General features: G+C 46.2%; 1 protein-coding gene across 1 annotated transcript; it reads right to left on the bottom strand.

Moving 5' to 3' along the window:
* Positions 1 to 429: 429 nt before the first annotated feature.
* On the bottom strand, positions 430 to 23,794 carry LOC140729082 (matrix metalloproteinase-21-like). Its single transcript, XM_073048459.1, has 7 exons — positions 23,651 to 23,794; positions 22,070 to 22,742; positions 15,546 to 15,685; positions 10,177 to 10,318; positions 8,143 to 8,400; positions 6,040 to 6,212; positions 430 to 726 (listed from the first exon to the last, which is right to left on the bottom strand). The coding sequence occupies exons 1-7, from the start codon at positions 23,792 to 23,794 to the stop codon at positions 430 to 432; spliced, it is 1,827 nt and encodes a 608-aa protein (XP_072904560.1).

Here is a 23,794-nt window from a genome sequence, read left to right as displayed (position 1 = left end):
TGTGTGAGGGTCACAAGGATTCCAGCAAGGTAGCCTGCCTACTAGTACAATAAAATGGCCCTTCTAACTCATAGCAAGGAAGAGTCAGTGAATTCCAGCACTGCGCAAACTCAAGTTACAATTGGGACATTAGTAGGGTAGTAAGAGTCATTCAATTGCGAGAAACTCAAAAATTATATATGAATTTTGTTGTAATATTCTACTAGAGGCATCTCCAGGGATAACAGACCAGACCAAAGCCTTGTGAGTTCAGTGCAGCAGAATGCTCCCTTCACTCCATGAAGTTCAAAAGTACAAAGAGCTTAGGGAGGTCTCCTCCTGGTGCTGCTTTTCAGGAGTGGAAATGTAAGAATTATAGTTCATCGTTCCCTCGGTGTCTCTTTGCACCATCCTTCTCCAACGCTGTCCTGGTGGAGTGGGTCTCTGGCTTCATGTCAGGGTAGACGTGTGCACGTTGCAGATATCCAGCCACTGCTCACTGACCTTACGCTTGGGCCAGAGGCCGTTGTAGGGCAGGCTGGGGTTGGTCAGCCGGTCGCGCCTGTTTATCACCCTCCAGAAGTAAATACCCTTGAGGAAGAAGATGGCCCGGTGGGTGTAGGAATAATACACAGCGTCCAGGTTGCCTAACGGATGATCTCCCGGGTCCACAGGTGGGAAGACATCAGTGATCCTTTTAGGGAAGCCAGGGACCCTCAGGTTAGCGTTGACATTAAATGCAGTGACCTGTTGGAACCAGAGCATGGTGGAGATCTGAGAAGATTTCTATTGACGATGACAGAGAAAAAACACAGAAAATGCAGGAAATACACCCCAGGTCAGGTCACCTCTGTGGGAAGAGAAACACAGCAAATATTTCAGGTCAAAAACCCTTGGTCAGAACCACCCAGACAAAAGAAGATTTTTAGCTGCAGGGAGCTTGGGGAGGGGGGGGATGTGTCTGATGGGGTAAAACCGGGGCAAGCAGGAGGATAGCGGTAAACAAAAATATCGGGATAGTAAGTGAATGGAAGCAGTTACAGGGTGAGAACATAACAAAAAAAAATAGATTATAAAGTGTCTCAGCCCAAAATGCCAACTGTCCATTTCCCTCCACAGATGCTGCCTGACCCGCTGAGTTCCTCCTGCTTCCTGTATGTTGTTTCAGATTCCAGTATCTGCAGACTCTTGTGTCTCCAATGAAAGGACAGTATGAGTTGTAACCGGCAGAGGAGGAGGACATACCCAGCAGGGAATAGGCAGGTATTAACCTGCCCTTTGCTGAGTTGTTGTTTAATTGTGATTTGAATAAATTTGAAGCTTCATATTTTCCTTCAGAAGAAACATAATTCATCTCCGTGATTTCTGGCTTTGCGAACCAGCGATGCTGTTTAAGTTCCATCATTGACTTGAACTCATCAGGTACCAGCGACCATACTGAATGGTCACCAGCCAGGAGTCAATGGAAGCCCCACTGTAGAACAATTCCTCTTGTGCTCATAAGGTACTTTGACCAAATTACTCTTTCCAGGAATTGTTTAGATTGCCATTGGGTGTTGAAAGGAGAGTTGCATTTATGTACATTGGTCATATTTTCATTCCTATCAGAATGTCCCCAAGCATTTTGAACTGAAGTGTGGTTAGTTGTGAACAGGTTATCTAAGAAAAGATAGATAGATAGATAGATAGATAGATAGATAGATAGATAGATAGATAGATAGATAGATAGGTATAGAACTAGACAGATACTTTATTGATCTCAGAGGTGTGCTGGCATTGGAGAAGGTCCAGAGGAGGTTCTCGAGAATGATCCTGGGAATGAATGGGTTAACGTATGGGGAATGTTTAATGGCTCTGGACCTGCTGGAGTTTGCTGGAGTTTCGAAGAATGAGGGGAGGGCTTCATTGAAAGGCTGAGATAGAGTGGACATTGAGAGGATGTTTCCAGTAGTGGGGGAGTCTAGGACAGAGGGAATATCCTCAAAGTACAAGGAAGTCCCTTTAGAACAGAGATAAGGAGGAATTTCTTTAGCCAGAGGGTGGTGAATCTGTGGAATTCATTGCCACAGGCAGCTGTGGAGGCCGTCTTTGTTTAAAACAGAAGTTGATAGCTTTTGATAAGTAAGGGCATCGAAGGTTACATGGAGAAGACAGGAGATCGAGGTTGTGAGGTCAAATAAATCAGCCATGATGGAAATGCAGCGCATACTCAATGGGATGAATAGCCTGATTCTGCCCCTATGTCTTATGGTCAGTGTTGTAGTGTGGGAAACAAGGCAGCCACTTTGCCCACAACAATGTAATGCGGTAATGTCCAGGCAGTCTGTTCAGTGATCGAAAAACAGAAAAACAAATGCAGATGCTGGAAATCTGAAGTTAAAACAGAAAATGCTGGGAACACTCAACAGGTCAGGCAGCATCTGTAGAAAAAGAACCAGTTAATGTTTTAGAACAGAGACCCTTCTTCAGGATTGAGAAAGAGGAAAAACAGTTAGTTTTGAGCAGTGGAGAAGGTTCAAGTTTAATTGTCATTCTACCATATAGGAATGCCCATGAATACAGTTAAACGAAACATCGTTACTCTGGGGCCAGGGTACAAAACAAGATACCAACAGTCATACACAGCACAAGGGACATACTTGTATAAGATAGCAGTAAAATACAGTCACACAAAAAAAATAGTCCAAGTCCCTGAGTCCATGAATGGTGCAGCAGTCTGCAGTCAAACACAATACACTTTCCCTTCTGCTGAGCGAGCACTGGGGGCAGCTCCCACTCTAGCATGGACATGCCACACCACCTCTGGCACTCCGGGAGAGCACCTGACACCGACACCTCTCCCTCTGCGGCTGCAAACACATGACATTGCAGCTTGAGACCCAGTTCTCACTATGACTGAGGTTATCCAGCTCCCTTGCCATCCACACCCAACCATCCGCCAACAGACCAATGGATTGCACTTGCAGTATTCCACATCGCTATCGTCCAACAGAGTTCTGCGATCGGAAGAAAAGCGACTAAGGTGATCAGTCCCGTTAGACTGCTTCATGCACTGAAGCCTCTCTGTCGCAGGCTGCATCACAGTCCGCACCAAGTCCAGCTCTGTCAGTTTCCCCACCAACAAGCAATTCGCTGATGGAGTAGACCTGCAGTATTTCAAGTTCTTAATGTCCAGCAGGGACTTGCATTCGTAAAACATTCATTTACAAAAGACATCAGCATCTCTGGTTGACCCTGTATCTAAGCACACAGCCATCTTACCAGAGAAGGTGAGGTCAAACAGCGGGAATATCTCTGATAGTGAGGTCGAACAGCGGGAATATCTCTGATAGTGAGGTCAAACAGAGGGAATATCTCTGATAGTGAGGTCGAACAGAGGGAATATCTCTGATAGTGAGGTCAAACAGAGGGAATATCTCTGATAGTGAGGTCAAACAGCGGGAATATCTCTGATAGTGAGGTCGAACAGCGGGAATATCTGATAGTGAGGTCAAACAGAGGGAATATCTCTGATAGTGAGGTCAAACAGCGGGAATATCTCTGATAGTGAGGTCGAACAGCGGGAATATCTCTGATAGTGAGGTCAAACAGAGGGAATATCTCTGATAGTGAGGTCGAACAGCGGGAATATTTTAGTGAGGTCGAACAGAGAGAATGTCTCTGATAGTGAGGTCAAACAGTCGGAATATTTCTGATAGTGAGGTCAAACAGCGGGAATATCTCTGATAGTGAGGTCGAACAGCGGGAATATCTGATAGTGAGGTCAAACAGAGGGAATATCTCTGATAGTGAGGTCAAACAGCAGGAATATCTCTGATAGTGAGGTCAAACAGAGGGAATATCTGATAGTGAGGTCAAACAGCGGGAATATCTCTGATAGTGAGGTCAAACAGCGGGAATATCTCTGATAGTGAGGTCAAACAGAGGGAATATCTCTGATAGTGAGGTCAAACAGCGGGAATATCTCTGATAGTGAGGTCGAACAGCGGGAATATTTTAGTGAGGTCAAACAGAGGGAATATCTCTGATAGTGAGGTCGAACAGCGGGAATATCTAGTGAGGTCAAACAGAGGGAATATCTCTGATAGTGAGGTCAAACAGAGGGAATATCTCTGATAGTGAGGTTGAACAGAGGGAATGTCTCTGATAGTGAGGTCAAACAGCAGGAATATTTCTGATAGTGAGGTCAAACAGAGGGAATGTCTCTGATAGTGAGGTCAAACAGCGGGAATATCTCTGATAGTGAGGTCGAACAGAGGGAATATCTCTGATAGTGAGGTCGAACAGAGGGAATGTCTCTGATAGTGAGGTCAAACAGAGGGAATGTCTCTGATAGTGAGGTCAAACAGCGGGAATATCTCTGATAGGGTGAGACCAACTGAGTTGATGTGGCAATTTTGAACCAGGTTCTGCTTTCTCGTCTGTTCGGTGTTGGTAACAGCAGAGCTGAAGCAGATGCCTATCTAGTCGGACTATTTTACCAGAAAGACCAAAACTGGCCCTAAATTAGAGAGGGACGACACTTATCCAGAGATGGATTGTGGGCAGAAATGGCCAGTTCTGATAGAAACGGAAAGGAAGTGGCGACCTGAAGTTGGCAAATTCAGTACTGAGGCCTAAAGGCTGTTGTGTGCCCAGACTGAAGTTGAGGTGTTGTTTATTAAGCTTGCGTTGGACTTCATTGCAACAGTGAAGGAAACCACATACAGAAAGAGAGGGAGGGGGCAGGAAACTCAAGTGACAGGTAACCAGAGGCTCAGGGTCACCCTTGCGGACTGAATGCAGGTGCACCGCAAAGCGATCTCCTTTCTTGAGGGGACTACACTGAGCACAACGTGCAGTCCACTAGACTTGCAGAAGTTCAGGTGAATCACTGCTTCACCTGGGGCCCTGGATGGTGAAAGGAAAGGACCGGCTGGAAAAATGGGCTGAAAAATGGCAGATGGAGTTTAATACAGACAAGTGTGAGGTGTTGCACTTTGGAAGGAAAACCCAGGGTGGAACATACAAGGTAAATGGTAGGACACTGAGGAGTGCAGTAGAACAGAGGGATCTGAGAATACAGATACATAATTCCCTAAAAGTGGCATCACAGGTAGATAGGGTAGTAAAGAGAGCTCTTGGTACATTGGCCTTTATAAATCAAAGTATTGAGGTTAGGGTAGAAAAAAACCAGAGGACATGGGTTAAGGCTGAAGGGGGAAAAGTTTAAAGGGAACATGGGGGGGGGGCTTCTTCATACAGAGAGTGGTGGGAGTGTGGAATGAGCTGCCAGATAAAGTGGTAAATGTGAGTTCACTTTTAACATTTAAGAAAAACTTGGACAGGTACATGGATGAGAGGTGTATGGAGGGATGTGGCCCAGGTGCAGGTCAGTGGGACTAGGCAGAAAAATAGTTCAGCACAGCCAAGAAGGGCCAAAAGGCCTGTTTCTGTGCTGTAATGTTCTATGGTTCTATGGATGGAAGGACATGTGTCGTATCTCCTTTTTCTTGCGAAATAAACATTGCCCAGGATTTCTTCACAATAATACCATGGGATCATAAGCCCATCTGACTGAGAAATATAAGCTTGAGACTAATGTCTTATTTAAAAGATTTCACTTTTGAAAGCACAACATTCCCTGTACAAGAGTATCAGCCTGGACTATTCCAGTCAAATCTACGTATTTTTATTATTTGGGCCATTAACAGAATGGTTGTTTGCTTTGTAATTGATGGATTAATTCTCTGCTAGCCAGATGTGCAAAAACAATTTTACAAATCAGAACATACAGTTATTTACTATGGATGTCAGTGTTAATGCTTGAAGTGTAACGAAGAAATGAATCATTGTTAATGTACTTCCAAGAATTAGGAGTACTATTAGGCTCAGAATTAAATCAGCTGCAGTGTATTACAGGAATTTACAGGAAACCCTTGCAGACCATGGTATCAAGCTAATTAGTTTTAATAGGTTTTTGCAATCTGGTAAACACTCATCCGTGTCGCAGCCAGTTTCCATTGACAGAGAGTGGAGAGAGGAAGGGTAACGTCAGTAAGGTAGTGAAGTAATGCTCACCATGCTGTCCTTGAAGAAGTAAATACCCTGGTCACGTCTGTCGAAGAAGGCTGCATTAATTGGACCGGTGATGCCAGGGAATCCACTGGAGATGAGCCTGGGATAACTCACACCATGCGAGTCCTGTGTGTAGGCCCGATCATTTACATTGTCGTACCTCCAGTACTGAGTTCCTGTCAAACACGTGAAGGAAGATTTAGGGTGTGTGTGTGTGTGTGTGTGTGTGTGTGTGTGTGTGTGTGTGTGTGTGTGTGTGTGTGTGTGTGTGTGTGTGTGTGTGTGTGTGTGTGTGTGTGTGTGTGTGTGTGTGTGTGCGTGCGCGCGCGCGCGTGCACGCGTGCGTGCGTGTGTGTGTGTGTGTGTGTGTGTGTGTGATGACTGCTCCCCAATAAAACTAAAAACTAGTTCTGCATCAACACAAGGGATTCTGCAGGTATTGAAAATCCAGAGCAACACATTCAGAGGAAGGGTCTCGGCCCAGAATATAACCTGATAATTCCTGTCCATAGATGCTGCCTGAACTGCTGAGTTCCTCTGACATTTTGTAAATAGTTCTGCATCTTATACACTTTAAATAATTTAAAACCTGGTTACGCCTGAGTGATTAAAAACTCTATTTTGAAGTACAATAATTGGTCAGGGACAAGATCAGACACATCAAAGAACACTGAAATTTTTTTTTTAAAATAACGAACACAGATGCTGAGTTGGTTCTCAGCATTGCTTTGTTTTAGCCTGACTTAAACCACTGAACATGAGAGGAAGTTTTTCCGAACTTTTCTGCACTGATAGTGCCCAAATAAACTGACATAGCCACCATGTTGTACTTCTGGTTAAAGAGGAGACAGAAGCCTGCAGGTGCTGGAAATCCAGAGCAACACACACAAAATGCTGGAGGAACTCAGCAGGTCAGGCGGCATCTGTGGAAATGAATGAACAGTCGCCGTTTCAGGCAAAGACCCTTCATCAGGACTGGTAAGGAATGGGGAAGGTGCCAGAATATAAAAGTGGGGGGGAGGTTAGGTGGACAAGCTAGAAGGTGATGGGTGAAGCCAGGTGGGTGGGAAAGGTAAAGGGCTGGAGAAGAAGGAATCTGATAGGAGAGGAGAGTGGACCATAGGAGACAGGGAAGCAAGAGGGGCAACAGGGGAGGTGATAGGCAGGTGAAGAGAAGAGGCAAGAGGCCAAAACGAGAATTAATTAAGAAGGAAAGGGGAGGGGAGAAGAAAAAAGAGGTGGAAAAATAACTTTGCTGTCCCCTTATGCTATACCAACTCTCTTTATGCAGCTTCCCCAAGGTCACCGAGTATTCCTGCTATTGGTTAAGCATCACGCTGATTCAAAATATTCATTGTTTTCAAACTCTTGTCTGGCATTGATCCCTTGTGTTCTCATTTCACAGGCCCCTGGCCTCTCTGCCCTCTTCTAGTCCTGGTCTCTAAACCCCTGAATTTAGTCCCTCCACAGCTGGAGGCAGTGCCTCGGCCACCTGGGCCCCGAGCTGATCTTTCTCCGGAACATACAGAGTCATAGAGCAATTCAGCACAGAAACAGTCCATTTGGCCCAACTCATCCATGCTGCCCAAGCTTCTTAACTAGCTAGTCCCATTCCATGAGCAGAAGATATAGGAGCAGAATTAGGCCATTCAGCCCATCAAGTCTGCTCTGTCATTCCATCATGCCTTTTCCCCATAATCTTTGATGTCCTTACTGAGCAAGAATCATTCACCTGGTTGTCAGCACTGTATCAGTAAGCTGAAAGGGCTGTTTTCCTGATAAAGGTCTTGAGGAATGGTCTCAGCTCAAAATGCCACCTGGTCTTTTCTCTCCATAGATGCGGCCTGACCTGTTGAATTCCTCCAACACTCTGTGTGTGTTGCTCAAGATTTCCAGTATCTGCAGAAGCTCGTGTCTGTTTCCCTGGTGTATGTTTCTGTCAGTCCATCTCAATGTTTCTTTATTGCATTTTCCTCCTTCAAACCTGCCTCTCCAAACTAAATTATTGTCTCCACGTGAGGCGCATCGTTGCATTTCATACAGACGAAGTGGTTTGGAAAGCTTTCCTACACAAAAGAATGTTACACAAACTGTTGCGTCCACTACCTTTGAAAAAGTAGGCGGCATCCTTGGACCTCGTGCAGACGTGCACGAAGGCATCAATGCCCGCCCCGGGGATGCCATGCCAGCCGGTGCAGATGGGCAGCGGGTCCCCGTACCGGGTCCGGTTGTTACGGTTCTCGTACATCCAGTACCAACTGTCTCGGAAGAAGTACGTGTTAAAGGCAACGACCAGTTTGCCATCTGGGCCCCTCTCTCTTCGGACCCAGTCGAAGACAGTGTCGAATGGCCCCTCACATACACCTGGTCACAGAGGGGAGAAGGTAAGTGGTGAAGGTCTCAGGAAAGGAGAGACATTCGCCCTGGTGAATGTCACCAGGAGAAATGAGATGTTCAGAGACAGGTGGAGTACGTTCAGTGACGTCCTGATCTCCTCCCCTTTTCCCTGCTTGGACAACATTATGACACTTTTTCTCATAACAGCAAAGAAGACCATTCAGCCCATCGAGTCAACACAGCTAGCAGTGACCCTGGTTCAATATGGCCTCCGGTGCAGTGGAAGAGGAGTCCGTACGTTGTCCCGGCTGCACTGGTTTCCTCCCAAATCTCAAAGAGGCGGGGTTGGTAGGTTAATCTGCCACTGTAAATTGATGCTGGGGTGTAGAGAGGCAGAAACAGGAGGAGATGGGAATGTGGGGAGCAGAGATTACTGGAAAAATTAGTGGAGGAACTGGATCGTCTGTAAGCCAATGAGGAGTCAATGGGACAAAGTAGGTTCCTTTATATCCAAAGGAAATAGTCAGATGGAATCAATAGCTCACACTCAGGTACTTCCCCGAAACACAGGGGTTCCACAGACCCCTCGGTTAATGGTCAAGGTCCACAGCATAAAGATTGGGTACTCCTGCCATAACCCATTCTCTCACACACCCATTCATACCCTCCCGGATTCTTTTGTCACCCCAGTGTCCGTGGAGTAATTTACAACAGACTATTAACCTACCAATCCGTACGTCCTTGTAATGTGGGAGGGAACCGCGCACCCAAGTTAGCCCATACATTCATGGGGAGAACGTGCAAACTCCACGCAGACATCTCCAGGGGTCAGGATCGAACCTGGATCTCTGGGGCTGTGAAGCAGACACACTGCTCGCCCTGTCGGAAGCACCTTCAACACAAGGCTGCAGTCCGTCTCCTCCATCACAAGGACACTCTGTGCTTGAACAACTACCTGGAAGGCTGAAAGGCCTAGAGAGAGTGGATGTAGAGAGGATGCTTCCATCAGTGGGGGAGCCTAGGATTAGAGGGCACAGACTCAGAATAGATGGACATCCCATTGGGACAGACTACTTACTGTCTGTTATACAATTGGTGTTTAGGACAGCAGCGAAGGTCCTCCATCTCTAGTGGTGTTCAGCGTCAGTAGCTCCGTTGTCACTACTGTCAGTCATGCAAGTCCTGGGTGCAGGCTCAGGAATACCCTCACACACAGGTGTAGAAGGATTCGTCATTGCTGTTACCACAACGGTTTTGTTTTGCCAGTCAGGGTTGTTAGTTCTGAGTTAAACCCCTGAACCTGGAGGACTGGTGGACCACTCTTAGTCTGGCCCCTACCCTTTGACCTGTTTGGCATGGGTGACCCTATTAGGGGCCAAAGCAAAAAGCCCTGGCTCCAGCCAACATAGCTCTCCGCGTCGCTGAGGCACGCGAGCCTCCAAACCACAACGAGGTCGTGGTCCTCTTGGAGTTTTAGAACAGAGATGAGGAGGATTTTTTTTTTTAGCCAGGGAATGGTGAACCTGTTGAATTCATTGCCACTGACAGCTGCGGAGACCAAGTAACTGGGTGTATTTAAAGCAGAGGCTCTTAAAAGGTTCTTGTTTAATTAAGGGGGTCAAAGGTTACTGGGAGAAGGCAGGAGAATGAGGTTGAGGGGGATAATGAATCAGCCATGATGGAATGGTGGAGCAGATTCAATGGGCTGAATGGCCTAATTCTGTTCCTCTGTCTTGTGGTCTAAAATAACTCAGAAGCAAGTTTCCAGTGCATGAGTTCCCGCCAATGAGTGAGATTGCTCACCGTACAGCTGCTGGATGGCTTTCCTGTCAGTCCCAGCCAGCTCCGCGTCTCTGCCCTCTGCACTGTAGTTGGGCTGCATCACTGACCCCCTGATGAACGTGTGAGGCAAGCCCAGGACGTGACCAACCTCATGCACTGCCACCTGAAACAACAAATGGCAGCAGAATTCCACCTCACGCTGGGAGTTAGGCCGAGAACCAGGGAACTGTTCAGCCGACAAGGGAGTGATTCAAAGCCAGAGGTCCTGCTCCGTGCTCAGAAACATGACCACTCGGTCACACTCATCGGTGTCATGTCCCTTCCCGTCAGACATTATCCTTCACGAGTTACTGTTCGTCTTTCTCCCTTGCTTTGCTGATGGTAACCACTTCATCTGTCCAGCTGTCAAAAATCTTCCTTCAAGTCACAGATCGTGGAACCGGGCCTTTCAGCCCAAATTGTCCACATGGACCAAAGTGTCCCCCTAAGCCTACACTTGGCAGAGTGGAGGATCAGAGGGATCTTGGGGTCCGAGTCCATAGGACGCTCAAAGCAGCTGCGCAGTTTGAGTCTGTGGTACAGTGTATTGGCCTTCATCAATCGTGGGATTGAGTTTAGGAGCCGAGAGGTAATGTTGCAGCTATATAGGACCCTGGTCAGACCCCACTTGGAGTACTGTGCTCAGTTCTGGTCGCCTCACTACAGGAAGGATGTGGAAACCATAGAAAGGGTGCAGAGGAGATTTACAAGGATGTCACCTGGATTGGGGAGCATGCCTTATGAAAACAAGTTGAGTGAACTCAGCCTTTTCTCCTTGGAGCAACAGAGGATGAGAGGTGACCTGATAGAGGTGTATAAGATGATGAGAGGCATTGATCGTGTGGATAGTCAGACGCTTTTTCCCGGGGCTGAAATGGCTAGCGCGAGAGGGCACAGTTTTAAGGTGCTGGGAAGTAGGTGCAGAGGAGATGTCAAGGGTAAGTTTTTTTACTCAGAGAGTGGTGAGTGCGTGGAATGGACTGCCAGCAACAGTGGTGGAGGTGGATACAATAGGGTCTTTTAAGAAACTCCTGGATAGATGCATGGAGCTTAGAAAAATAGAGGACTATGGGTAAGCCTAGGTAATTTCTAAGGTAAGGACATATTTGGCACAGCTTTGTGGGCCGAAGGGCCTGTATGGTGCTGTATGTTTTCTATCTTTCTGTGTTTGACCTATATCCTTCTAAACGTTTCTAATGGACCCCTTGCTTAATGGTATTCGTAATGACATAAAATGTTGGGAATCGCTGTTATAAACTTTTTCTATCCATGGTACTTATTCAAATGCCTTTTAAATTGGAATTGGACTCACTTTATTATTGTACCAAGCTACAGTGAAAAACTTGTCTTGCATACTGTCCATATAGATCTATTCATTACACAGTGCATTGAGGTAGAGCCAGGGAAATCAATAACAGACTGCAGAATAAAGTGTTTCAGCTACAGAGAAAGTGCAGTACCGGTAACCAGTAAGATGAAAGATTATAATGAGGTGGATTTTGAGGTGACAGGTCCTGTAACAGCAGGGTAGAAGCTGTCCTTGAACCTAGTAGTACGTGCTTTCAGGCTTTTGTATCTTCTGCCTGATGGGATAGGAGAGAAGAGAGAATATCCAGAGTGGGCGGGGTCTTTGATTACATTGGCTGCTTTGCTGAGGCAGTGAGAAGTGTAGACAGGGTCCACGGAGGGGAGGCTGGTATCCATGATGTGGTAAACTGTGTCCATAACTCTCTCCTATTTGTTTCAGCCTCAGGCAGAGCCGAAGCCATACCAAGTCTTGATTCATCCAGAAAGAATGATTTCTGTGGTGTGCTGATTAAAAACTGGTAAGGGTCAAGAAGGAAGTGCCAAATTTCTTTAACCTCATGAGGAAGTAGAAGCACTTAAATCTTTTATTCTTTAAATCTCCATTAAATCTATCCCCCCCTCACCTCACTTGCCCTGGGAAAAAGATTAGGTACATTTACCCCATCTATGGCCCTCGTGACTTATACACCTCTGTAAGATTACCCTTCAGTCCCCTAAGCTCCACAGACCCGAGGTTGCGGACGACTGTGTTAAAGGGAGTCTGGGAAGTACAGCCACAACTGCTTGGAGAGATTGCGGGAAGTCCACTGTGTCAGCATTCCTGAAGAACCAGAAAGCAGATTATTAGAGTTTCACTCTAATTCTACGTCAGTTACCTCTGATCTTTGAGGACTGGGTCAATATCTCCAGGCAGTGTGAAAACTCATCTTCTCTTCCTAAAGCAGAAACCCAGCCTTCTCCAGCTCTCCACTTAACGCTTAAAGGTATTTCTCCCTCTACACCAATGACTGCACCTCCTCCAACCCCTATGTGAAGCTTTTGAAGTTTGCAGGCGACACTACCATCATCGGACTCATCCAGAATAGTGATGAGTCTGCATATCGACAGCAGGTGGACCAACTGGTGCTCTGGTGCAGTCGGAACAATCTGGAGCTGAACACGCTCAAGACAAAGGAGATGATAGTGGATTTCAGGAGACATCCCCCCGCTATGTCTCCCTTCACAGTCCTCAGCAGCCCTGTGTCCACCGTGGAGAACTTCAGGTTCCTGGGAACCACCATCTCTCAGGATCTGAAGTGGGAGCAGAACATCAGCTCCATCCTGAAGAAGGCCCAGCAGCGGATGTATTTCCTGCGGCTCTTGAGGAAATACGGTCTGCCTCAGGAATTGCTGCTGCAGTTCTACACTGCAGTCATTGAGTCTGTCCTGTGCACCTCCATCATTGTGTGGTTTGGAGCCGCCACCAAGCAGGATAGAACCAGACTACAGCGCACAGTGAGGACTGCCGAGCGCATTATTGGAGCCTCCCTGCCCTCTATTGTGGACCTGTACTATTCCAGGTTGAAGAAGAGGGCGGGGAACATCATAAAGGACTCCTCCCATCCTGCGCACGGACTGTTTGATCTGCTTCCGTCTGGTAGGCGCTTCAGATCCCTCCAGACTAAGACTAATAGGCACTGGAGAAGTTTTTTCCCTACTGCGGTCACTTTGCTGAACAGTTAACTGCCGGTTAACTGTCGGCTAACTATTACTTGGATTGCACTACCTGTATGTATAATCTATATTTTCATTTATATTTATCATTATTATTGTTATGAGCAGAGAGACAACATCTGCCGGAAGTAAATTCCTTGTATGTGCATAGGTACTTGGCGATTAAAGTCTGATTCTGATTCTGATTCTGATCTTTCACGTCCCTTTGATTATGTACATTGGTATATTATAAAGTATTTATGTGTAGGTATGAGGTGATGAGAGGCATTGATCATGTGGATAGCCAAAGGCTTTTTCCCAGGGCTGAAGCTAACGTGAGGGGCATAGCTTTAAGGTGTTTGGAAGTAGGTACAGAAGGAATTTCAGAGGTAAGTTTTTCACACAAAGAATGGTGGGTGTATGGAATGCACTGCCAGTGATGGGGGTGGAAGTAGATACAATAGGGACTCTTAGATAGGTACATGGAGCTTATAAAAATAGAGGGCTATGCAGTAGGGAAACTCTAGGCAGTTTCTAGAGTAGGTTACATGGTCGGCACAACATTGTGGGCCGAAGGGCCTGTAATGTGTTGTAGGTTTCTAAGCTTCTATGTTCTATGTACACTCAGTGTCTACTTTATGAGATAACAGCTGTACACCCGCTCATTAATGCAAATATCTAATCAACCAGTCATGTAACAGCAATTCAAAAGCATGCAGACATGGTCAAGAGGTTCAGTTGTTATTCAGATCAAACATCAGAATGGGGAAGAAATGTGACATTGACAATTCAAAGACTGTTGGTGCCAGGCGGGGCGATTTGAGGAACTCAGCAACTGCTGATCTCCTGGGATTTTCATGCACAACAGTCTCTAGGGTTTACAGAGAATGGTGCGAGAAGCAAAAAACATCCAGTGAGCAGCCGTTCTGTGGGTGAAAACGCCTTGTTAATGAGAGAGGTCAGAGGGCAATTGTCAGACTGGTTCAAGCTGGCGAGAGGTGACAGGAATGCAAATTACCGTGCATCACAAGAACACCTCTCACTGCACAACACATCGAACCTTCAAGTGGATGGGCCACAGCAGCAGAAGATCACACCAGGTTCTACTATACCTAATAACATGACCACTGAGTGTATTAGGAAGATGCAGAAGGACTCAGACAGATTAGATGAATGGGCAAAGGAGTGGCAAATGGAATACAGTGTCTGTAAGTGTATGGTCACGCACTTTGGTAGAATGAATAGAAGTATATTCCATGTTCGAAACAGGGAGAAATTTCAAAAATCTGAGGTGCAAAGGGGCTTGGGAGTCTTTGCGCATGATTCCCTAAAGGTTAGTTTGCAGGTTGAATTGCTGGTGAAGAAAGCAAATGCGATGTCAGCCTTCATTTTGAGAGGACTAGAATATAAAAACAAGGATGTAATGAGGCTTTGTAAGGCACCAGTGAGGCCTCACTTGTATTGTGGGCTGTTTTGGGCCCCTTATCTAAGAAAGGATGTGCTGACATTGGAAGCGGTTCAAAGGATGGTCATGAAACGGATTCCCGGGATTGAAATGCTTATGGTATGAAGAGCATTTTATGGCTATGGGCCTGTATTCGCTGGAATTTAGAAGAATGAGGGGGAGCTCATTGAAACCTTTCAATGATGGAGTGGATGTGGAGAGGATGTTTCCTGTAGTGGGGGAGTCTAGGACCTGGAGGCACAACCTTAGAATAGAACGGAGATGAGGAATTTCTTGAGCCAGAAGTCAGAGAATTTGTGGAATTCGATGCCACAGGCGGCTGTGGAGGCCAGGTCATTTAGTATATTTAAGGCTGAGGTTGATGGATTCTTGGTAAGTCAGGGTGTTGAAGGTTACAGGAAGGAGGCAGGAGAATGGGGTTGAGAGGGAAATGATCAACCATGATCAAAAAGGCGCAGCAGACTTGATGGGCCAAATGGCCTAATTCTGCTCCAATATCTTACAACGGGCAATTTGCACACAGCACACTTCAGATAGTTTGTTTTAAAGAGATTGGTTGTGGATTAAATGTCTGACTGGGCGCTGTGACTGTAATCAGTTGTAATCTACGACCTTCTCTCTGTGGGGACTGCAGAATGATTGCACCTCACCCTTAACCTTTTCTCATCTGTCACCCATTCCAGGCGCTCTGCTCGGATGGTCATCACGGACCGAATGCAACCATGACTGTTCATTACTGTGGATAGGGATGACACTGTCACACTGACTACAGCAACACGGCTGGCTCACTCTTGCTTTCGGTTTTGCTTCTAACCCTTCTCCGCCCAACCCTCATCTTTCCCCTTCCACGTACTCCAGCCTGGAGAATCATCCTCCGGGAGCTCACCCTCAGCAGGTTGATGCCCTGGTTGCTGTTGGCAGCGGTGAAATGCTCATCGTCGTCAAAGTGGATGGCTCCATTCTGCCACGAGTGCGCCACCTCCTGGCCAGCCCCATCAAATGCCTGGGAGCAGCCTAGGTGGCGTCCTGAGGAAAAAAGGACAGTTTAAAATATTTCTTCCTTTCTCTCTCTGTCTCTCTTCCCCTCTCCCCTCTTCCCCTCTCCCCTCTCTCCCTCTCTCCTCTCTCTCTCTCTCTCTCTCCACTCTCTTTCTTTCCATCTTTCTCCCTCTCTCCCCTCTCTTTCTTTCCATCTTTCTCCCTCTCTCCCCTCTCTTTCTTTCCATCTTTCTCCCTCTCTCCCCCTCTCCTCTCTCTCTTTCCATCTTTCTCTCTCCTCTCTCTCTCTCACCGCCATCTCCTCCCTCTCTATTATTTCTTTCTCTCTCTTAATCTTTCTCTCAACCTTTTTCTCACTCTCTCTCATTGTTCTGTCATGTTTCAAACAGCTTTTTGAAGTTTGCTGTTTAATCTCACTTGGAGGAAAGTTTCAAACTTGGAAATAATGGCTGAAGTATCCTGATAAATGTGGTTTTTCTTTGCAGTAATGTGAAAGTTCATTCACAGGACATCTTCTGGCAGTGAGGATATGAGTACTGGGGCAGATCAGCCATGGTGATATTGAAATGGATAAATCTTGTTCCAATTGCCCTGTGTATCTCTCCAACCCCTTCTGAAACATCTGGTTGACAAGTTGAGATATCATTGCTGTTTTTTTGTCATTTTTCCTCTAAGTCCCGAAACAAAATTATTTATTTTGAGAGACAGCGCGGTAACAGGCCCTACCAGCCCAACGAGCCCACGCTGCCCAATTACACCCATGTGACCAACTAACCTACTGACCCGTATGTCTTTGAAATGTGGGAGCAAGTTCAGGGAGAATGTACAAACTACTTACAGGCAGTGGTGGAATTGAACCCGGGTCACTGGCGCCATAACAGCTTATACCAATGTGCCACCCCAAAGATTTGCTTCATTTGTCACATGTCCATCGAAACATACAGCGAAATGCTTCTGGCACCATCAATGAATTGACTTAATTTCTCACATCCTTCACATAACATGAGGAGTAAAAATCTTTATGTTGCATCTCCGTCTAAATGTGCAATGTGCAATCATAGTAATTCATAATAAATAGAACAGTGAATGTAATATAGAGTACACTCAAATCAGCATGAGTTAATCAGTCTGATGGCCTGGTGGAAGAAGCTGTCCCGGAGCCTGTGGTCCTGGCTTTTATGCTGCGGTACTGCTTCCCAGATGGTAGCAGCTGGAATAGACTGTGGCTGGGATGGCTTGGGTCCCCAGTGATCCTACGTGCCCTTTTTGCACACCTGTCCTTGTAAGTATCCTGAGTGATGGGAAATTCACAACTACAGATGCACTGGGCTGTCCACACCACTCTCTGCAGAGCCCTGCAATTGAGGGAGGTACAGTTCCCACACCAGGCAGTGATGCAGCCAGTCAGGATGCTCTCAATTGTACCCCTGTAGGAAGTTGTTAGGATTTGGGGGTCCATGCCAAACTTCCTCAACCGTCTGAGGTGAAAGAGGCGCTGTTGTGCCTTTGTCACCACACAACTGGTTTGTACAGACCACAGGAGGTCCTCAGTGATGTGGATGCCGAGGAGCTTAAAGCTGTTTATCATAGCATGCACACAACTCACTAATTAACCTTAACCGTACATCTTTGGATTGTGGAAAGAAATAAGACAACCCACACACTCACGGGTAAAACATACAAACACCTTACAGGCTGTGGTGGGAATCAAACCCCAATCTTAGAGCTGGTGCTGGTGCTGGTGCATTGAGCTAACCACTGCACTACCGTGGCCCCTATTTACGAGGAACTTTTATTTTCTTTTAGAGATGCAGTATGGAACAGGCCCTTCTGGGCCAACAAGCTGCATCGCCCAGCGACCCATCTATTTAACCCTAGCCTAATCACAGGGCAAGTTACAATGACCAATTAACCCTTACAGGTGCAGTCAGAATTGAACTCGGAACACCGATGTCCGGAGCTGCAATAGTGTTGCGCTAGCTACCACGCTACTGTGGTGCCTGCGATTCATTCACAAGATTATCTCTCTTGAGCCAAGTAATTTGCTGATCACTTATCGTGGTCCAGAGGGCCAGCCGGTGGTGTAGTGGCATCAGTACTGGACTCTGAGGTAGGTGGTCCTGAGTTCAAATCCGGCCGAGTCCCGACCTGGGCGGCCTCGGAAGAAAGGCCTGGCAATCTAATTCCGTATCTTACCCCAAAAGCCCTATGAATGCTGTAATTATGATTCATTCGTGACACGATGGTATTGAACAACAGTGAAGCATAAGTAATCACTTGATCTTCATGGGTGGGGGGGGGGGTGATTGATAAGTTTGTGGCCTAAGGTAGAAGGGGATGAGTTATACAGCTCTCGTTACATGCACATGCAGTTTAACTCTTTGAGTGATTATGCAGAAAGTTTGAAGTTAATAACTCATCAGGGGTGATCGATAAGTTCGTAGCCTAAGGTAGAAGGACATGAGTTATTAACTTAAAACTTTCTGCATAATCACTCAAAGAGTTGAACTGCATGTGCATGTAATGACCGCTGGACTAAGTGTGTACATGTAGGAGGGAACTATGTTGAAAAATAAATGTGCTAGATTTTCTAAAATTGAATCCTTCTACCTTAGGCCACAAATTTATCAATCACCCCTTGTATAACTTGAGTAAGATTTTCATAAGTAACCTGAGTTGGCGTTGGTCTTGCTGGAGGGGTCTACAAGTATCTGCAGGGTTGCTCTGCATCAGGAGATAATAATTAGGCTAAAAATCAAGGAGGTATTCATAGTTTTACCATCATTACAGCTGAAAATCTGGGACAATATTTCCAAATGAAAGGGCTAAGACAGTCCCCTCGAGCCCAGTGAAGACAGACAGACCCCTGAGAAAAGGATATCAATCAGATGAAGAATAGATTGTTGAAATTTTTACTGCTGCAGAGATCACTAGGCTCTTCAGGGCTGCCGTATTTTAGATGAGTGGTGAGCACCAGAACTCAGCTTCAGATTTAATTTATTTATCATACATACACCGAAACAGACAGCAAAAATCTTGACCCTGAGATGGATATTGCTGTGCGTACGCACAAGACCAAGACAACCTGCTTCTGCTTCTCGGCTACTGAATACTTTACGCTTCTGTTACCTCCATTCTCCAGAGCACAAGCACCTGCGCTCTGTTCACTTTAAATTCAAATTTGGTGCCTGTACCACCGAGTCCTGCTCAGTCTCCATGAATCTGAACTGCTCCCCATGCTGTGACCTTTGACCTATTCAACCCCTGTGACCCCTGACCCAGTCACCCCCATCCCCATACCACATCATCCCTGCCTCACTTCTGGTTAAGCAGCATGTCAGGCTCAGCCCTCAAATTCTTAGACATTGAGTAATAAAGGTCCTGGTAGAGAAAGGTGTGCCTTTCTGTTTTCTAAAAGATGTCTAGCAAATGAGTTTACACACTGCAGCAGAACCAAATAGCTTGCATTTATATAGATATCAGGTCAACTGTGTACAGCAAAGTACTAGGAATTAATGGAAAGTGATCAAGATATATACTTAGTAGCCACTTTATGAGGTACACCTGCTCGTTAATGCAAATATCTAATCAGCCAATCACGTGGCGGCAACTCAATGCATAAAAGCATGCAGAACTGGTAAGAGGTTCTGTTGTTGTTCAGACCCAAACATCAGAATGGGGAAGAAATGTGATCGAAGTGACGTTGACCATGGAATGATTGTAGATGCTGGACGGCATCAGTATCTCAGACACTGCTGATGCCCTGGGATTTTCACAACAGTTTACAGAGAATGGAGAATCTTTCAGTGACTAGCAGGGGTCAGAGGAGTATCACATCTGCACAGAGAGCTGTCACAGGAAAACAGCATCCATAATCAAGGACCCCCACCATCCAGGACATATTCTCTTCTCGCTGCTGCCATCAAGTAGAAGGTACAGGAGCCTCATGACTCACACCACCGGGTTCAGGAACAGTTACTGCCCCTCTGAAACAACTGGGGATAATTTCACTCACCCCATCACAGTGCATTTCCCACAACCTGTGGACTCACTTTCAATGACTCTTCATCTCATGTTCTTGATATTTATTGCTTATTTATTTTATTATTATTATTATTTCTTTTCTATTAGTGTAGTTTGCATGTCCTGCTGTATGTCTGTCCTGTTGGCTGCAGTCTTTCATTGAGTCTTGGATGTACCGTGTGTGCCCTCAAGAAAACGAATCCCATGGTTGTATATAGTGACATATATGTACTTTGATAATAAAGTTACCTAGAACTTTGAGAATGGCCAGACAGCTCAAGCTGACAGGAAGGCGACAGTAAATCAAATAACCACTGATAACAACAGAGGTGTGCAGAAGATCATGTCTGAATGCACAACATGTCGAGACTTGCTACAGCAGCAGAAGATGTTGAACATGGTCACTTTATTAGGTGCAGGAGCTATTTATTAAGGTGGCCACATGGGTGTAAACAATCAGAAGCTGCACAAATCCTGGATTGGTGTCAGGGCTTATTTTGTGTCTAGCACTAGCTTCCATTTATGTAGCACTGCCAACACGACAGAACAACCTTTCGGGCCAAGACCCTTCCTGACGAAGGGTCTCGCCCCAAAACGTCGACAGTGCTTCTCCCTATAGATGCTGCCTGGCCTGCTGTGTTCCACCAGCATTTTGTGTGCCTTGTTTGAATTTCCAGCATCTGCAGATTTCCTCGTGTTTGCACGACAGAACAATTCACAGGAGTGAAAGCAAACAACGGGCTGAAGGAGGGATTCCTTGAGCAGAAAACCCAAAGCTTAGTCAGAGAGGGAGCTTTTGGTGAGTGCTTTATGGGAGGAAAGCGAGGCCAAGGAGCAGAGAGGTTTGAGGGGAGTCCAGAACTTAGGTTCTGGGCAGATGCAGGCACAACATGCACTGGTGAGAGATGAAAATCGGGAATGATCAGAAAACCAGAAATGGAGGAGCTCAGAGAGGCTCAGGGTTGGAAGGTGTGAGTGAAAGAGGGAGAGGTGTGGCCACGGAGGGATCAGGAGGCAAAGCTGAGAGTATTCACACTGACGTGACTCGTAAGCAGAAGTGCAGCAGGAAACCAGAGAGGGAAGAGAGATGAGAGGGTCAGGGGTCACAGGTCAGGAAGAAGTTCAGATGTCATGAGGACTGGGTAAGATTTAGTAGAGTTATTGGGTTTGAATTTAATGTGAATAGAATGCTCTGGAACATGTTTCAAGTATGAAGGCAACAAAGGCATTATGTGTTCAGCAGCAGAGGAGCGGAAGCGGGTGATGTGGCAGAGATAGACCATAACTTACATAGTACTTACACCATGGCCACATGGTCTTCTTCTTGGCCTGAGTACATGCAACAACGTTCATCTCAGAGTCAAGAAACCATTTCTTGGAATGGTCTGCTTTTGTTTGATACAGATGCCAATGAGCAAGATGGAGTTGGTAGCTAGTGATGGAAGTTCACAATGGGACTGAAAACGGTAACTTTCTTCTTCTGATATTTCATTGGTGCAAGGTTCTCCTTGGCCAGAACAACTCCTGCCACAGTAAAGCAAAGAACTCCAGAGTAACACTGGTCTCTGTTCAGACTTCAAAGTCAAAGTCAAGTTATTATCTACGTACATATATGTCACCATATACAACCATGATATTTATTTTCTTGCAGGATTTCACAGTAGAACAAGGAAATACAATAGAATCAATGAAAAAATACACACAAAGACTGACAAACAACCAATGTACGAAAGAAAAGAAACTACGCAAACTCAGAAAATAATAACAATAAATAAATGCTGTAAATAATACTGAGAACGTGTGTTGTAGAGTCCTTGAAAGTGAGTCGATAAGTACTGGAATTAGTTCAGTGTTGAGGTGGGGAAAGTTATACATGCTGGTCAGGAGCCTGATGGCTCATAATTATATTTGCCAAATAAAGTCAATGAGTCAAAATTTGAGTCTGAATCAGAATCGGGTTAGACTATCACAATATATTTCATGGAATGTGTTGTTCTGTGGCAGACAAAAGAATTACCGTAAAGTTACAAAAGATAAATAGATAATGCAAATAGGGGTACAGTGTGGTAATATTCATGGACTCATGAACTGATCAGAAATCTGATCGTGGAGGGTAAGAAGCTATTCCTAACGTGTTTAGTGTGGGTCTTCAGGCTTCTGTATCAACTCTTCGATGGAAGTAATGAGAAGGGGGCATGTCCGGGATGTTGAGGGTCCTTCATCATAGATGACGCCTTCTTGAGTCCGGTCTTTGAAAATGTTCTCAGTGGTTGGGAAGGTCGTGCTCTTTAGCTCATCAAATCCACCCCAAACCTTCAATTCCCTAATCCTACGTAATCCCATTCTTTTGGTTTCAATAAGAGATCAGAGACCCACTGACCCCATTACCTGTTCCAAATCCCAACGTGATGTCCACAGCACCGACCGATGACCTCAGATCCTCCTCGAAGTCTATGGGTGTGACCTCGCTCCAGAGCCTGAAGGCCAGCCGGATGGCCGCTCGCTGCTCGGTCACTGACATTTGAGAGCTGTAACCCTCGCTCAGCAGCCGCCACCTCAGCCTGCGCTTGCCAAAGACCAGGCCAGAAACGTTGCCATCGGCAACCTCCATACGCCTCCCTCTGGACCTCTGGCCGTGAAAGAAGCGGCGCAGAAACCGTTTCTTGCGGACAAGTTTGCTTCCGGTCATGTTGGCCCTGCTCTCAGCTGCCTGGCTGATCCTGTCTGTGGCATGAGGGGACGCTGGGACATGAGGTGGGGTCTTCTGGTCTGGTACTCCACATCTTGGTACATTCATTGCCTCCCTTGTGGGCGCATCGACAACACCAGTAACTGACAGCCCATTGCTTTCCTGAAACTCTTTCAATGCCTCAATAAAAGCCGGGCTCGCAGCGCCTTGGTTTGGCGATGGCTCCATCTGATGCAGGACCTCAGTGTCTTCTCCAACAGTGCTCTTCAGGTCCGGCGGAGCCGGATCTTCATCTGCGGCTGCAGCCGCAACGTGTTGTGCAGCATCCTCCCAATCAACAGGCTGCATCCATCCATACCTGGAGAGGAACTTCTAATTGGGGCAGAGAGGAGGACGTTAGTTAACGCTTGAAGATCAAAAGAGAAAACACTGGAAGCACTCAGCAGTCCAAGTCACAAGCGTGGAAAGAGAGAAACAATTAGTATTTCAGTTCAAAGGCCATTCCTGAGAACTGAGAAGGAGAGAATAGATGAAACACTAACTGCTTTTCCATCTACGGATGTTGTCTGACCTGCTGAATTAGAACATAGAACAGAAAACATAGAACAGTCCAGCACAGGAACAGGCCCTTCAACCCACAGTGTCTGCACTGCCGAATTAAACTAAATCCCCGCTGCCCAACGTGATTCACATCCCTCCGTTCCCTGTATGTACCTGTGACTGTCTGACCGGCTCTCAAATGCCTCTGTTGTGTCCGCTTCCATTACTTCCCCTTAGCAGCAAGTTCTAAGTACCAACCACTCTCTGCGTGAAAAGCTTGCTCCCCGTCCCCACGCACACCCACATCGCCTTTAAACTTCCCCTCTCTCAATTTACGGTAAATGTATGTCCCCAACCTCTAGACGTTTCTAAGCTGTGGAGAAGATCCCAAGTATTCCTCTCTCAATTTTATGAACTTCGTTCAGTTCTCCCTTTCAGCTTCGAATGCTCCAGAGAAAACAATGCAACTTTATCTGACCTCATACCTTCTCATGTAGGCTGCATCCTGGTAACGTTTTCCAGCATTTTGTTTCAGAATTCCAGCTGGTTTTGGTGGATTCGTTTAATTATTTATTGCAATCCATTGAAACAACCGAAAATCAGTCAACAAAACTCCAACAAAAAACTCATACTCTAACATATATTAACTCTAGCTGCAGCATGCATTCAGTGCTTAAGAGGCTACAGACCTTGATTATCACAGATTTTGTCTCTGTTCTGTGTCAGCCTGTACGATTTACCTGTGCTGAACTCTCCCCAGCGATGGGGATCGCCCGGTGGGCCACTCTGATATCGGAACGGTCTCGGGAATGAAAGATTCTCTCCGAGCCGGCTGAGCTGCAGAGCATCCAAGCAGTGGCCAGGGAGACCACAAGGCGGTTCAT

Source organism: Hemitrygon akajei, chromosome 1 (assembly GCF_048418815.1).
Source record: "Hemitrygon akajei chromosome 1, sHemAka1.3, whole genome shotgun sequence".
Taxonomy (NCBI): Eukaryota; Metazoa; Chordata; class Chondrichthyes; order Myliobatiformes; family Dasyatidae; genus Hemitrygon; species Hemitrygon akajei.
The sequence above is the reverse complement of the archived record's forward strand: the minus strand, read 5'-3'. Positions and strand labels throughout refer to the sequence as shown.

Bases quoted from the DNA above. Each gene is read 5' to 3' on its own strand.
- LOC140729082 (XM_073048459.1), bottom strand. From the start codon at position 23,794: ATGAACCGCCTTGTGGTCTCCCTGGCCACTGCTTGGATGCTCTGCAGC. The intron at 8,401-10,176 runs GTGAGCAATCTC...CTCTGTGACCAG, and splicing joins AGCCATCCAGCAGCTGTACG to GTGTATGTGAGGGGCCATTC. The intron at 727-6,039 runs GTGAGCATTACT...TGGTTCCAACAG, and splicing joins ACTTCTTCAAGGACAGCATG to GTCACTGCATTTAATGTCAA.